The sequence below is a fragment of the Malus domestica genome, chromosome 10 (assembly GCF_042453785.1).
Source record: "Malus domestica chromosome 10, GDT2T_hap1".
NCBI lineage: Eukaryota > Viridiplantae > Streptophyta > Magnoliopsida > Rosales > Rosaceae > Malus > Malus domestica.
Genome location: NC_091670.1, coordinates 40832858 through 40847988, shown reverse-complemented (window position 1 = coordinate 40847988; position 15131 = coordinate 40832858). Strand labels below are relative to the sequence as shown.

At 36.4% G+C, this 15131-nt stretch overlaps 2 protein-coding genes across 5 annotated transcripts; one reads left to right on the top strand and one right to left on the bottom strand.

Annotated features, from left to right (window-relative positions):
* The first annotated feature begins 313 nt into the window (after positions 1–313).
* LOC103446656 (disease resistance RPP13-like protein 4) lies at positions 314–2377 on the top strand. Its single transcript, XM_008385787.2, has one exon. The coding sequence runs from the start codon at positions 314–316 to the stop codon at positions 2375–2377; it is 2064 nt and encodes a 687-aa protein (XP_008384009.2).
* A 6981-nt stretch (positions 2378–9358) lies between these two features.
* On the bottom strand, positions 9359–12621 carry LOC114827788 (putative cyclin-D6-1). Of its 4 annotated transcripts, none has more exons than XM_070805775.1 (6): positions 12217–12621; positions 11956–12042; positions 11767–11862; positions 10381–10582; positions 10040–10170; positions 9359–9967 (listed from the first exon to the last, which is right to left on the bottom strand). In XM_070805775.1, the coding sequence occupies exons 1-6, from the start codon at positions 12523–12525 to the stop codon at positions 9683–9685; spliced, it is 1110 nt and encodes a 369-aa protein (XP_070661876.1). In that variant the 5' UTR covers positions 12526–12621; the 3' UTR covers positions 9359–9682. The 4 variants fall into 4 exon arrangements, with proteins under 4 accessions (XP_070661876.1, XP_070661877.1, XP_070661879.1 ...); XM_070805776.1 differs by having other exon boundaries at positions 9359–9955; XM_070805778.1 differs by having other exon boundaries at positions 9671–9967; positions 10040–10131.
* Positions 12622–15131: the final 2510 nt, after the last annotated feature.

Here is a 15131-nt window from a genome sequence, read left to right as displayed (position 1 = left end):
ATGATCAACCGTTTATCACCTAGACAGAGATTTTTAATACGGTAGTTTTGGTTTAAGAAAACTCACACCGAACTCGTGGAGGGAGACCTTGACTCTTTGACAAGTCTTTGATGCAGCATGCCAAAGTTTACTAGTAATCATTGGGTAAAATTGTCCCTACTGGTGCGCTGTGAAGAACATTCAACGGACCAGATGAGCACTAGGACTACTTACAAAACTCTTTGAGCTCTTGTTTTTTCAATGAACAAGTCTCAACTCGTTCTTTCTCTGATTGTGTTTTCAATTCCTTCTTGATTATCCGTTATCATCCACCATGTCCACACAAGTGCTTTTTACCCCTTCATTCCAGTTACCTGATCAGCCTCTAGCCCTTCTTTCGTACCTGAATTCCGGGCAGGTCACTCCATTCCAATTTTTCAATGAAGTTATCATGCCCATTTTTGTGTATCATGTAAAACATTTTCCAACTGAAATAGATTATGAAAATCAGAAAAGCAGCAGCACCACCAACAGTGAAGAAGACTCTTCCTCTTGTAATCTGCAAACAATACTTCAGAAAATCCAGAGTAATCTCATTTACATAAAAAACGCGTATGGCAGACTGAAGCAATGGGAAGATCATGTCAACCGTGCTATCAAAGATTTAGCTCTTCAAAGCTTAAATGGTGCCTTGAAAGAGAGAGCGGAGACACTCGAAAACAGCAGCAGATCAAATTTTCTTCACAAGCAGCTTAACGAAACTCTCAGCATCACCTCCAGTTTAAAAAAGTTTCTCTCTCACCCTCCTCATTTATCTTCTGAGAGCTTAAAATCCATGGTGCGGGCAGAATTCAACCTTCATCATTCCTTGGCAGAACAGAAAGATGTGAACTTGCAAAACATGACAGAAGAGAGTTCAGCTTTCAAAGAAACTGAGAAAGCCTATGAAGGTCTAGATGTAAAGCAGCGGAGCTGCTTCCTCTGCTTCTCAGTTTTCCCTGAAAATGCTATCATAAAGAAGAAAGTTTTAGTCCATTGGTGGGTTGGTGAGGAGGAGTCTATAGATGAGAAGATGGCAAATGAATTCTTCAAGGAATTTACAGAAAAAGGTCTCATCAAGCCGGAATACAAAAAGCGCAGACCAAGTGCTGACAGCTGCAGTATGGACCCTGCTACTCGTTATGCCGTGATCGAGCTTGCAAAGAGATATGGGTTCTTCAATTTCGATGCGGATCGAAATCCTACCGAAGACTTTACTTGCTCTGGAAGAGCATGCCTGGTAAAAACCGAAGAAGGTTCTTCTATACTCAAATTGCCATGCCATTTTAAACAGGAGAAAGTTCAAAGTATGATCAATGTCAATGAGCCCAATCTTGACTTCAGACCAGACTGGTTCTCGAAGATGAAAAACGTCAAAGTGTTGCAGCTTGGAAGATGGCAGCGCTCTGCCGAACATCTGATTCAGGTAGAGGACAGCAGGTTCTTAAAAGGGTTGAAGAATATGAGACATCTCCGGTACTTGAGTCTTCGAGGAGTCACTGGAATTTCTGAGCTCCCGGCTGCAGTCTGCAAACTCAGCAATCTGAGGATCCTGAACCTCAACGGCTGTCTTCATTTGGAGAAAATTCCTCAAGGGATAGGCTCACTCAAGAACCTGACACACTTAGATATGTACGAGTGCTACTTGATGAGCCACATGCCGAAAGAACTTGCTTCGCTCTCACAGCTCCAAGTGCTTAAGGGGTTTGTGATTGGTGAGCCAAGGGCTGCAGGAGGTGGACGCCAGCCCTGTAAGCTGGCTGATTTGTCAAGCTTGCAACATCTAACAAAGTTGAGTATCCATGTAGACAAAAAGTTCAGCGCTGTGGAAAGAGAGCTGGTTTCTTTGGCAGATTTTGAAAAGCTCCGGTCTTTATCCATATCATGGTCAACACTTTATTGCCAACCTCCAACTCTCCAGAGGAGACTAACCAACAAGTTAGCCAGCCTCCCAAAATTAAAATCAGCAAAATCATTGCCTTCAACAACGCCGCCAGTTTCACGATCACGTCTTGCTCTTTTGGAGAAACTTAACCTCCATTACTTCCCTGGTTCTAAGATTCCTGATTGGTTGACGCAATGGGAATTAAATAACCTAAAGAAGCTCCAAATCAGTGAGGGAGGGCTCTCAGATTTGCGTTACGGAAATCAATGCCGATGGAACGTCAAAATTTTACGCTTGAAGTACTTGGAAGAATTGCAGATGGATTGGCCAAGCCTGCAAGAATTGTTTCCAAAGATGAATTACTTGGAGATATTCGATTGTCCTAAACTCAGTTCCATGCCGTGCGATAATGAGCGTGTGTGGGTACAGGCAGGCTCAAAGCAAGCAGAAGCATCGAACAGCAATCATCATTAATAGAACTACACTTGTATCCTTGTATTGTTCAGCTGCTAGCTAGAGCTAGAGTATGATTAATTCCATAACCAAATTACATGTTTATGTCTCAACAGCCTCTTTTGGTAGCTTAGATGATACTAACTATTTTAGTCGGATAAGATAATTTATCATCGGATAATACTGACTAAATTAGTCGGGAGTTTGATGATTAGACTAAAAAGTTACTATTTAATACTGTGCTTGTAAAAGGTTTTCAATATTGTTATTATTTGTTTGTCCATTGCACCAACAATAATAAAAAAATAAAGGAAGGAAAATGGAAAACCCAGGTTGTCGTCTTCCTTTATTCATATCTTTCCCACCAATAAACCCCATTGATGGACCTTCCAATCCAGTAAACCCCACCTCCTAGTTTCTCATACCACTCTACAAGAAATGGATTAAAAGCTCCAGAACGGCAAAATAAATAAATAAATGTTTCGCTTATGAATTGAACCATTTCCTCCACGAAATCCAGAAAAGCTGCGAATATCTACTTTGCATTTTCAAATCTGCAATGATCCATTCATTGCTTAAGTACACTACAATCCAAGCTCCAAATCCCAAAATTTCCAGGAAACATGCATCCCGATTCAATGAAATCCACTCCAAAATCTAGCAGTCGAAAGTGTAGTGGCCGCAACGGCCCGTAATTACCAAAAAGAAAATCAATGTCAAATCTGATGAAGATTTATACTTTAATTAAACCCTCAACCCAAAAGAGTAAAAAGCTCAGAAGAATATGCAAAAAAAAAAAAAAAAAAAAACAAACAAACAAACAAACAAACAAAAGTTTTGTATTAAAATTGGCATTTGCAATAAAAATACCCAAGTTCTTGGTGATGGATAAACCCAGAAAACACAAACAGCAGATATGTTACACCCACCCCCAGTTATAAAAATATAATTATGAAATTATCCCCAAAATGTTATTAATCTATCATTTTAGTCCTAATTGTATTGCCCAATCAGGATCTAAATAGTTAGATCCTTTTCATTCTCAAGCTGCCACGTGGCAGCACCCCAACCATCCTCACATTCTATCTATGTCCCCAACCCCTCCCGTGACTTCATCATCTTCTTTCTGTCTCTCCCTTCTCTCCCTCTCGGAACCCTCATCTCTCTCCCTCTTTTCACCTAGATTGCACACACACTCACACGTAGAGGCATGCTCGTGCTCGAAGGAGTCACCACCATCATCAATCCCTCATCAGCTCTCTCTCTTTCCCGTGCTGCAAAGACGAAACCCATAAACGAACTCCAGCGAGATTTTCTTATTTCTCCGATTAGGTAAGCCTCGAGTTCTTCCTATTTCATCCCAAAATCATGCGGGAATGTGTTTTAATTGGGTTTATTACGTTGTTGTCGAGGTTTTAGAACGAAATCGGGTCGGGGGAAGGCACACCCAGCTCCGGCGAGGCTGTGGGTGTCGAGGGAATCTCCGATCACCTCCGACCGTTCTACGGAAAAAGGAAGGTATAAAGTTGTTCCTCTCGTCTTGTACATCATTTGGTACCTAGATCGGAGTCTAGGGTTATGGTTTGCAGTCAGTCGGAGCTGGGAAAGCTCCGGCGTTCTCCTCTGATGCACCAGGCATTTCAGGCCGATTTTAAGGCACTCGGGCCTTAGGCCCATGGTGAGCTCAGCCCAAAACCCTAACCCATTTCCTTTTTAATTTTATGTAAATTGTTTTAATAACCCAAAAGGCCTTCGGGCCGTTTTGTTTAGGGCTTGTAGCCCGTTAGACCAACCCAAAACCTTTTTAGGTTTTATTTAATTTTTGTTTTAGAAATTAAGGCCCTTAGGCCATTTTATTTAGGGCCTTAGGCCCGTGTGTATAGAAACCTTTCATTTAAGGCCTTAGGGCCATTTAAAGATTGGGTTTTCAGCCCCTTTCCCAAACCCATTAACCTTTAATCTAAACCCAAAACCCTTAGGGCCCAATCGACCCAACCCAAATCCAAGCCCAATCTGACTCTTTGACCCGTTGACTTTGACTGTTGACTCGGTCAACGGTCAGCGTTGACTCGGTCAACGGTCAGAGTTGACTTTGACCAGTCAACGGTCAACGTTAACATATGGCCTGGAGTTGTGTTTGCTCTGGCTATTAGCATAAAGACGGAGAGCCGGCATGGGGCCTGGGGGTTATCGAACAAATCACTAGTGTTTATTATTTATACAAGTTATGATTTAAGACATTGCACGGTATGCTAGGTTTCGGAAAACCTATGTTTTTCATTATATATGTGTTTTCATAAACCTGGGGGTTAGTATGTTGATAACTGTTTTATTATATTTATATCAAATTGGTCCACTCACGTTTGTTTTGCGCCCCCTTTAGGACCTATGAACGAGAATTATGACTTGAGCTATGAGGCATTTCCCTACCAGTGATTTAGTGTTATATCTTCTCTGTTTCGACATCTATTGTAATATAGCACTTCTCTATCTTAAATTCTGCTTGTACTCTATAATAGACGTATGCTCTGAACTTATGTGTATGACCATAATTTTATTATTTTAGCAATTGAACTTTACTTTGGTGTTATTAGTCCCTATTGCCTGTTTTAGTATATTTCTCAGTTTCTACTTAAATCAAATGGCTTTCGTCACCTATCGGGTGTCGGCCAGCACGTAACTATCCCGATGTCCCGAGGACATCGGGATTAGGGTGTGTCAAGATAAATTAGAATTAATCCATCAAGAAGAAGAAGAAGGCGAAGAAAATCTTGGTTGGAGAAGAAGACAACGAAGAAAATCTTGGTTGGAGAAGAAGACGACGAAGAAAAGCTTTGGCCAGAGAATAATAAGATTGAACATAGCATGCGTTTTATGCAGGGAAGGAGCCAGAAATTTCTTCTAATAGGGGCAACCGAAAACAACTAAGAAAATTTTGTTATAGTATGATTATACGCAATATGATATTAAGGATGGTTTCAAATGATAATGTATCACAATTCCAATGTTACAAAAATTTCAATATAGTAGTGAAAAGTGGCAAAGTGATGAGAATAATATAAGTACATGATAGGCGAGAGAGGGTTTTTTCCGTTTGAATGACAGAACAAGAGCATTATTGCTCATATAATATTTGATATGAAGTGTAAGTAGAATAAATGTACGTTGGATATTAGATACATATATTTTCTTCAAAGATAATATGTGTATTGTATATTATATAATTGTAGTCGGCAACTAAACAAACGAATTACTTGAGTGGGGGCATCTGCTCCTAGTTATCCTTCATTGGCTCCGTCCATGGTTTTATGGAGCTGACTAATTATACAGACACTTTTGAGTGGACTATTTAGTGGTTGTGAAACGTATTATTTAGGTGGGGCCAGATTATTAGTTTGGTGATTATTTATCTGATTAGGGCACCAAACAACTAGCTTCGTACAATTAGTCTTATTAGGTTCTTTATATGGTGTGCCAAACGAGGCCAAAGTGTAGTTTTATTATATCGAGTCTAAATAGCTCATTTTGTAACCAGATACACTTAGTTTTACCTTATAAGATATCATATAGTTGAAGGGGGATGATCCATTCCACCACTTTTTTTACACAATTTTTTATGCACGTTGTTGATGCACAAAATCAGTGAAGACTTTGGTACAACAGAAAGTGTTAAGTTTGTGACCTTCGCTAGATTGTTCCGGTCACTAGTGTGGATAAGTATGTAAATGGATAGGGACAGGAAGGCAAACACAAGATGTACATGGTTCACCCAGATTGGCTATGTCCACGGAGTAGAGGAGTTTTCATTAATTATGAAGGGTTTACACAAGTACATAGGTTCAAACTCTCCTTTAGTGAGTACTAGTGAATGATTTAGTACAAATGGCATTAGGAAATATTGTGGGAGAATGATCTCTTTTTATAGAAGAGTTTCTAGCTTTGTTCTGATATTGACACGTGTCTTTGTTGTGATTAGCTTTTGATGTTGACACGTGTCGCGCTGTGATTGGCTTATGATGTCGACACGTGTCGCATTGTGATTGGCCTCTTGGTTGGATGGAAACTCTTCTGGGTCCTTGACGGTATAACGTTGACCGGTGCTCAGTAGTTTCGGGATTGGTCAAGTATGGTACAAACAGTGCTCCCCTAAGTTCCCGAGTAAGGGAAGCTCCTCTGTTGAGGACTTGTAAGATCCAAGCCGCTGAGTAATCACGAAACTTCTAAGTACCGAAGTGTGGTATCGTCTTCACTTGCCTTATCTGTCTTATAGGTAGATGTGGCATTTTCTCTGGAAGTACTCTTCCTTCATCCAGGGGTGGTATCTTTAACCAGTGGAGAATCACAAGGTAATGTATCAATTTCACTTCGCTAGATTGATGCACAAAATGTTGATGCACAAAATCAGTGAGGACTTTGGTACAACAAAAAGTGTTAAGTTTGTGACCTTCGCTAGATTGCTCCGGTCACTAGTGTGGATAAGTATGTAAATGGATAGGGACATGAAAGCAAACACAAGATGTACGTGGTTCACCCAGATTGGCTACGTCCACGAAGTAGAGGAGTTCTCATTAATTATGAAGGGTTTACACAAGTACATACGTTCAAGCTCTCCTTTAGTGAGTACTGGTGAATGATTTAGTACAAATGACATTAGGAAATATTGTCGGAGAATGATCTCCTTTTATAGAAGAGTTTCTAGCTTTGTTATGATATTGACACGTATCGTGTTGTGATTGGCTTCTGATGTTGACACGTGTCGCGCTGTGATTGGCTTCTGATGTCAACATGTGTCGCATTGTGATTGACCTCCTGGTTGGAGGGAAACTCTTCTGGGTCCTTGACGGTATAACGTTGACCGGTGCTCAGTAGTTTCGGGATTGATCAAGTATGGTACAAACACATGTTTTTATAAGTCATTATGTAATGTATTTCAATTATTCGAGTTGTCTATTTTTTGGGTCTTACCTCAAAAGTCATGTCTACCAAAATCACCCAAATCCGAAAGCATATGACCATTTGATTAAATTTAAGTGTTTCTTTGTACAACCGTATTCGTCTATTTCCTTCACAACAAATGAATATCTTAATAGTTTTGGATTTGTCTAATTTTTTGCAAAGATGATCTATGAATGGTGATTTAAAATATAAACGATTTAGAACGTTAAAATACACTATGGGGCCTATAAAAACATGTGTCAAAAGTTGGGTAAAAAAATTGATGCTACGAGTCCACTCTCATAGTTAAATAAATGAGAATTCCAACACACCGCAACTTATATCCAAACAATCGTTGAACCTATCAATCTTAGCCCAAAATATCTAACAAAACTAGTTGGCTAGAATAATATGTTCGACTCTTTACAACTGAGTTTGAAATCTCTTCATTTAAATCTAGAATAATTTAGAACATCTTAATAAAATAATTTCGTCTGTTTTGTTAATTGTGTGGGATTCACATGCGTGCTCTGTGCTACATTTAAGCTTTATTGCTTTATACTTCTCATGTCGGGATCCAATCGGACAAAGATGATACATACTAATCTTACTGCAAATAACGTATGTTTGCGCAAGTTTTTGTTGAAATTCCCGTTTTGTCCTCGTTGCCCAAGTCCAACACCCTTTGTTCCAAATCCCAAATCCCCAAAATAAAATACATTAAATATAATAATTGAATGACCCTATCACCCACTTAATCAAAACTTTGTCGTTAGTTAAAACATTAAATATAATAATTGTTTTAACAGTTTAAGAATATAACATAAAACCTAAAAAAATATTTAAAAAGTAAAACATGAAAAAAAATATATTTAAAAGGCAGACTCAAAGCAAGAAGAATCGAACAGCAATCATCATTAATAGAACTAGAACTAGAACTAGAATATTTATGTTTAAATCTGCTGCTGTATCCTTGTATTGTTTGTTGCAGCTGCTAGCAACGGTATGATTAATACCATAACCAAATTATATGCTTATGTCTAGCGTAGTTTTATTATAGAGTCTGAATAGCTTATTTGGTAATCAGATACACTTATTCTTACTTTATAAGATATCATATAGTTAAAAGGGGGCGGATCCGTAACACTATTTTTATTTTGTTTTTTACGTACGTTTTTATAAGACCCAATTTGTAATGTATTTCAACGATCCGAACCGTCTATTTTCTAGGTCTTATACCAAAAATACCCAAATCCAAAATCATATGACCATTGGATTAAGAGCCCGTTTGGATGTGCTTTTAAAATGACTGAAAACGCTTTTGGTTAAAATGTTTTTTGAACCAATCCTTAGTTAAAATGCAAGTAAATTCTGAAGAAAAAAAAAAACACTTAAAGTGCTTCCTAGAAGAAGCAGATCCAAACGAACCCTAAATTTAGTGTTTCTTTGTAAAACCATATTCTCTATTAACTACAAATGAATGTCTTAATAGTTTTGGATTTGTCTAATTTTTGCAAGGATAATCTATAAATGATATTCTAAAATATAAACGATTCGGATTGTTGAAACACATTACAGAGTGGGCACTATAAAAACGAGTGTCAAAGTCCATGGAGAGTTCCACTTTGAGAGAGTCTCCTTAGCTTTTCTCTTTATATAAATGACAAGTTTTGAGTGGGTGATAGTGCCACTCAGCACATCCCTATAAAACCCTAAAACAACAAAGAAACAATATATGCTATATATTTTTTCAAGCAAAATAAAGAATTCGATGAGTAGAAGAAAAATAACAAGGCTTTTCTAGGTATGAAGTGAACAAGATTCAAGTATATTTTTGGGCATGGATTGATTTAATGATATGAGTGGGATGGTGGGAACAGCAAGGAGAAGGGATCCGGAGGAGGCGCGCTTGAGAAAATAAAGCCTTTTATTTTTATTAAATAAATGGCAAAGTTTTGAGTGGATGATAGTGGCACTTAACACAATTCAATGACAAGTTAAGTACCACATAAATTTTTTACCCGACGAAGGGCTAAGTCGGATGAAAGATTCTTGAGTAACACCAAATTTAGATAACTGTGTTTAGTTCTCTTATTATGTACTAGTGTATAATAACTAGTGCAACTATCGGAAGATAGCTAAGGGTAATTATTACATGTGAGGCATAGAGACGGATTTGGATCCTCTCCTAAGCTAATGGAGAGGATCCTCCTGATCAAGAATTATGGGCCGTTGAATTTTTATCCAACGGTTACAAATAAGGGGTCTCTTTAAAGTTATAATAATTATAGTCGTTGAATGAAAATCTAACGGCTCACAATACTTGGTCAGGAGGATCCTCTCCATTAGATCAGGAGAGGATTCAAATCCGCATAGAGACAACCAAACAAATCAGCACTGTTGAACATGATGAGAAAGCTTGTACATATTTTCACTGCAGAAAGTACCAGTTAATCTACGCCTTTTGCTGTCTCTCTTCTCTGCTGCCAAAGAAACAGAAGTATATGTGGTGGTGGTCGCCACGTTGCTAATGGTGTTCTCACTTTGAAATATAGTGAGGCGATGGTCGAGAACGCTCACTGGGGTTCTTGTGCAGGACATAGTATCCAACCTTTCATTCTCTACCATTTCTTGCATAAAATTGAAGCATTTGATCAAACTCTCCTGAAATAAAAACTTAAATACTAATTAAATCATATGATATTTTTTTAATTAATTGAAAATTTGTAATGTTGATATTGCGCTTACTTTATTTACGTATTGGAAAGATGATAGTGAAGCTTGAAAAGGAGGGAACTTCGGTGGGAGCAGCTCATGGCATGTAGATAGGACAGCTGCTGCTGCAATTATTGATGGCTTAAACTCTACAAATTTAATTTCTGCAATCAAATTCAAAAAAAAAAAAAAAAAAAAGGAGGCTGTGAGTCATAATTAATAATTTATTAATCATGCATCAGTTTAGGCTAGCGATTTTGACACTTATTTTTTCTTTTACTCACACGTGAAAGTGCATTGTCTAAATGAGGAGCGTTAAAATCACTAGCCTTAATCTATGAAGCAAAAGTACTTGAACAATTAACAAGTATTACCATTATGGGCATTGAAGATGATATCCGAAGCTCGATTTCTAAGAGCTTGTGTAAATGGCCGATCGTTTAAGTCCAGCGAAGACAAGAAGAAATGCAGAAAAGAAAAAGGAGTTATCGATCTCATCCGCCAATCTAGAGTGTTGAGAATGAGAAGCTCCATTTTACGAACCGTTTGCACATCGAAGACGAAACCTTCCCCTCTCTGTTACATATATAAGCATTTGAGCAAAACAATTAGCTCTTCTGCTTCAAATATTGTATATATCATTCTCAGTTTTTTTTTTAAAAACGATATTGTAAACTATTTTAACGGGATATTTTGGATGCGGTCCCTAATCCTTAACATTCTTTGATTAAAACCTTAATAGTATTCAAAGTTTGATCAATGTCCCTTGACTTTGTACACTTCATTATATTACTATTAATATTTATATTTTTATAGTTTTGACATTAATTGTTTGATATTTTATGAGATTTATAATCCTATAAATTTAAAATCCCTCATTATAATACTATTAGAAACAGTTACAATAAAAAAATTCAAATATTTTGATTGAATAAATGGATAAAAACTATATAAAAATAAGAAATAATAAATGGCAAAAGAATGTATCCACAGTGTTAAAAAAATTGGTACATTTCACATATAACAAAGTGGTACATTAATAAAGAATAATGGGTACATTAGAAATAAATTATAGTACAGATAAAAGATAAAAATTATGAATACAAATGAATTTTTTAAAATATAGGCGCTAAAAGAAATTAATACATGGGTACAAAATAAAACTAAAAAGAAAATACTACAAATTTAAAAAAAAAATGTTGCAAATTAAAAGTGGGTACAAACTAAAAATATATATGATACAAAGTTTAGGCATAAAACATAAATATACCATATGTAATTTTTCTATCATTGATTAAATATACAATATCACGTGACGGTATACACATGGGTACAAACACAAATAAAACTTTAAAAAATATGGGGACAAAAAAAAAACTAATATATGGGTACAAATTAAAAATGAAAAGAAAATTGGTACAAATTAAAAAATATTTGCAAATTAAAAATAGGTACAAACTAAAAATAAAAATATATGATAAAAAAATTTAGCCATAAATATAAATATACTAATTGTAACATTTTTAACATTAAAGGAATATATTTAAAAATAAAAATATTTTATTATTCAAATAATTAATGATGTTATTAATACCCAAGGACCTTGATCAAAAATTGAAAATGAATAGGATTTTAATCAATGGAGTAACAAAAAGAAGGATGTGAACCTAATTTTCCCCCATTTTAACTCTATGAGAAGGAGGATTTGAACTTAGGTGCAAGAGAGCGGTCACGCTGCAATTGAAGGGCTATTAAGTTACCTGAAAATCAAAGTAGGAGAAGGGTGTGTTCTTCATCTTTGCAGCTAGAGATAGACAAGATACTTCCACAAGCCTTGAGACCCAAGGCTTTCCTTGCTGCAATGTGAATGATATTCTAAGCTAATTAAGAAGTAAGAGCTAAAAATGTGACATTATCTTGGAATTTAAGAAACTAAACTTCTTTGTTACCGGAATATCGCACTTCGATACGAATCGATCCAGGTAGTTAATGGCAAGGTAAGGTATGAAAGAGTCAAGGCTGCAAGAATACTGAACCTGATAAAAATTGTCACAAGCTCAGACCAATCTGAAGAAGTAGATTACTAGTAGAAACACAAAGCCATCATGAAGTCCAAAAAAGTCATTATACGCTCCTTTAACAAACGATATTATAAAGGGATTGATGCGGAATGATTTTTTTAGTGTCAATATAACATCTCGTTTCTTTACCTGTAAAAACCGAGAAATGGCTTTGAGGCGAAAAGTAAAGTAGAAATCAGTGTGTTTTGAGCTGTTTAGGAAGTTTTGGGAGGGCATGTGATAATTTTCTGAGGCAAAGAGATCTGGGATTGTATCGGAGTTGTGTTCTTGAAGATCAAACTCATAATCCATTTCTGCTTCTTGGTTGATTTTGTTCTGGATTAGTGAAGTTGTTTGTGTTTGTAGGTTGTGAGGAGTGAAAGAGGAGGTCAAGGAGAGGACGTTGGAGCAGAAATTTGAAGAGACTAATAATGATGATGGGAAAGAGAAGCTTCGCATTCTGTGCTGATAAAGAAGCTGCTTTGCTGTGCCTGTGTGTGGTTAAGTCTTCACATTCACTACTCAGTCTTCTCTCTCTCTCTCTCTCCATTAACTTATATGCATGTTGGTCCCTTTTACTCATTCTCTCCTCATTGAAAAAGAAAACAGCATAAATTTGGTTCAATTTACTGAATTTTTTTAACCGCCTATAGAGAAAAGTATAAGGACGTAAAGAATTGTCTCACATCAAAAAGTTAAGAAACGACTTGTGAAGCTGGTAGCCACAAGTTCTCTACTCATCGGGTTAAATTGTTTATGTGTTAGACTTGCAATTTCTTCACATGTAAACAGAGCATATATATGAGAGTGTGAATAACTTTCCCAGATTGAAAATTTTAAAAACCTTGCATTAGGCTAATTCCCTTATTTATTTGTTTTCATTCTTTATTTTTTATCAAGACTTTTGGGAATTTTATATGTCAGGGAGAAAACAATACCCACTGACCCTTAACTGTGGATCTAACTAATCACTAATCGACCCTAAAAAACTAATCACTGTTAATGCAGAAGTTAATGATGCTTATGCAAAGAAATATAAGAATGACTTGTCAGTCCAAATAAAAACAAAACAATGACTAAAGAGTTAAGTCAAACCACTTTTAAATCTAACATTCACCTTGGAATTTCTTTTATTCTGTTTAGGGGGTAATTCAAAACCCTAAATTTATATTATTTTCGTTGTCATTTAGTAATATAGTCTAGTAGTATTTCTCTTCGCTTGTAAGTCATATGTTTTAAGTTTGATCCTCATCATAGGCGAATTTTAATCACATTATTGTTAGCACATTGTGAGGCTTAGCTCACTTGCCCACCCCCTTAGTGTAGATAATATCGGTTGTTAAAAAAAAGGTTTTGTTTGTTTGTTTTTATTATTAAAAACATGAGGATCAACTCTAGATGGAGAAAAACTTCCTTATCTCGGAGCTATATATCCCTATGACACGAGAGTTTTGTTGGAGCAATATTAGAAAATATGAAAATAACACAAGCATTCTAATAATAATAATCACATAGAAATTCACAACATCAATTATGTATGAGACTAATATAAACAATTAGAGATAAAGTTAGAAAAACTGACAAACTTGGAGATTGAGGCTTGCATAAATGCAATGTCCTAAAGATAGAATTTCGCCCCTACTCTTGTGCTTGTAGTTCGATAGGCGTCCATCTCCCAGGATTCAACAATCTATAATCCGAAGTCAAAGCACTTCAATTTTCGGACTCTGGCGAACTTCATATATTCTGTACTCTCAAGACACGATTCGGATTTCTACTAAGACATTGGAAAAAACTCTTCTCTTCATTCTATTAGACAGGTGGGATGCTTGAGTTTATATATAACTCAAGCCACCCTTTTTGAAACAATATGACTGTTGTCTAAAGTTTCAACGAACAGATACAACTTATGAATTTGAATTCAACTATGACACATGACTCTTATTTTCCATTCATACAAAAATTAAAAATTATAATATTAATTATAATATATAATTTCCAACAAGTTTTTCTCCTCTTCGTGGCCCGACTAAATGACCGTAACTTGTTCCGTAATATTTTACCGTAGCTACTTTTAAATACAAACAGTTTGAAATGGAACACATTGTTAAGGGAGTGTACAGATAAACCAATTGGACTATAGGTGGGACTGAAATCGATCGGATAGTTTTCTTTCAATTGGCAATTCAATGGTGAAAAACTATTATGAGCAGAAGAGCGTGACAATTAGTGGTCCCTTTTGGGTGTTACAGAACATAGCATATATGTGTGTGTGTGTGTGTGTACCAAGATGTTAAGAGAGACACGGACAGTTGTGGTATCTATCGTCCCATTTTCCGCGATAAACGCCGGTACATTCAAAAGAGAAGGCTACTAAATCCATCGCTATGCACACAAAATACAGAACTACTTGTAAGTCTCATGAGAGCTGCACACTTGTTAATACGTGTATCTAAGGTTTGAGGTTATAGAGTTCGAGTATGACTTTGTTTGTAAGCTACCAAAAGGTGTGTACGATAAGGAATGTAGCTAAACAATCCTGATAACTATAGTAATGTTATATTAGCTGATATGGATACTTGGGATTGCATGATAAGGTTGAGTTCAATTAGGACTAACATTATGGGAAGTCTCCTAGTTGAACACCATTGCATAAGGTATAAATATAGGGTCCCTGCACTCTCAATTGATACGCAATAAAAGAGCCTCACACCTCATAGTATTGAGTCATTGCATTATGAGATTGACGAGTTGCAGAAGAAGCCTATCTCGATCGGATTCTAGCCTACATGGTTTCTTCAGGTTAGTGGTTATTTGGTTTTAGTGAATCATTTATGTATTAAACTAATCTTACACTACTAGCAGTAGCTGGCACAACACAGCACAACCATACCATCTTTCTCCTCTCCCCACTTTTATCATGCTTCTGTTTTCAAGAATTTGATCTTACATAACATCATGCTCGCTCTTGCACTTCTTTTTCAATTTATATATGGACCGAATTTATTGAATAGTTATATGCTTTTGGCAGCTTCCTAAGCGTAGACGGTTATGGATGTGCAGGA

Excerpts from the sequence above, each read along its gene's own strand:
- LOC103446656 (XM_008385787.2), top strand. The coding sequence starts at position 314 with ATGTCCACACAAGTGCTTTTTACCCCTTCATTCCAGTTACCTGATCAG.
- LOC114827788 (XM_070805775.1), bottom strand. The coding sequence starts at position 12,525 with ATGCGAAGCTTCTCTTTCCCATCATCATTATTAGTCTCTTCAAATTTC. Across the intron at positions 10,171-10,380 it reads CATCTTCAATGCCCATAATG|AAATTAAATTTGTAGAGTTT; the intron begins GTAATACTTGTT and ends ATTTGATTGCAG. Across the intron at positions 9,968-10,039 it reads CTTTCCAATACGTAAATAAA|TTTTTATTTCAGGAGAGTTT; the intron begins GTAAGCGCAATA and ends TTAGTATTTAAG.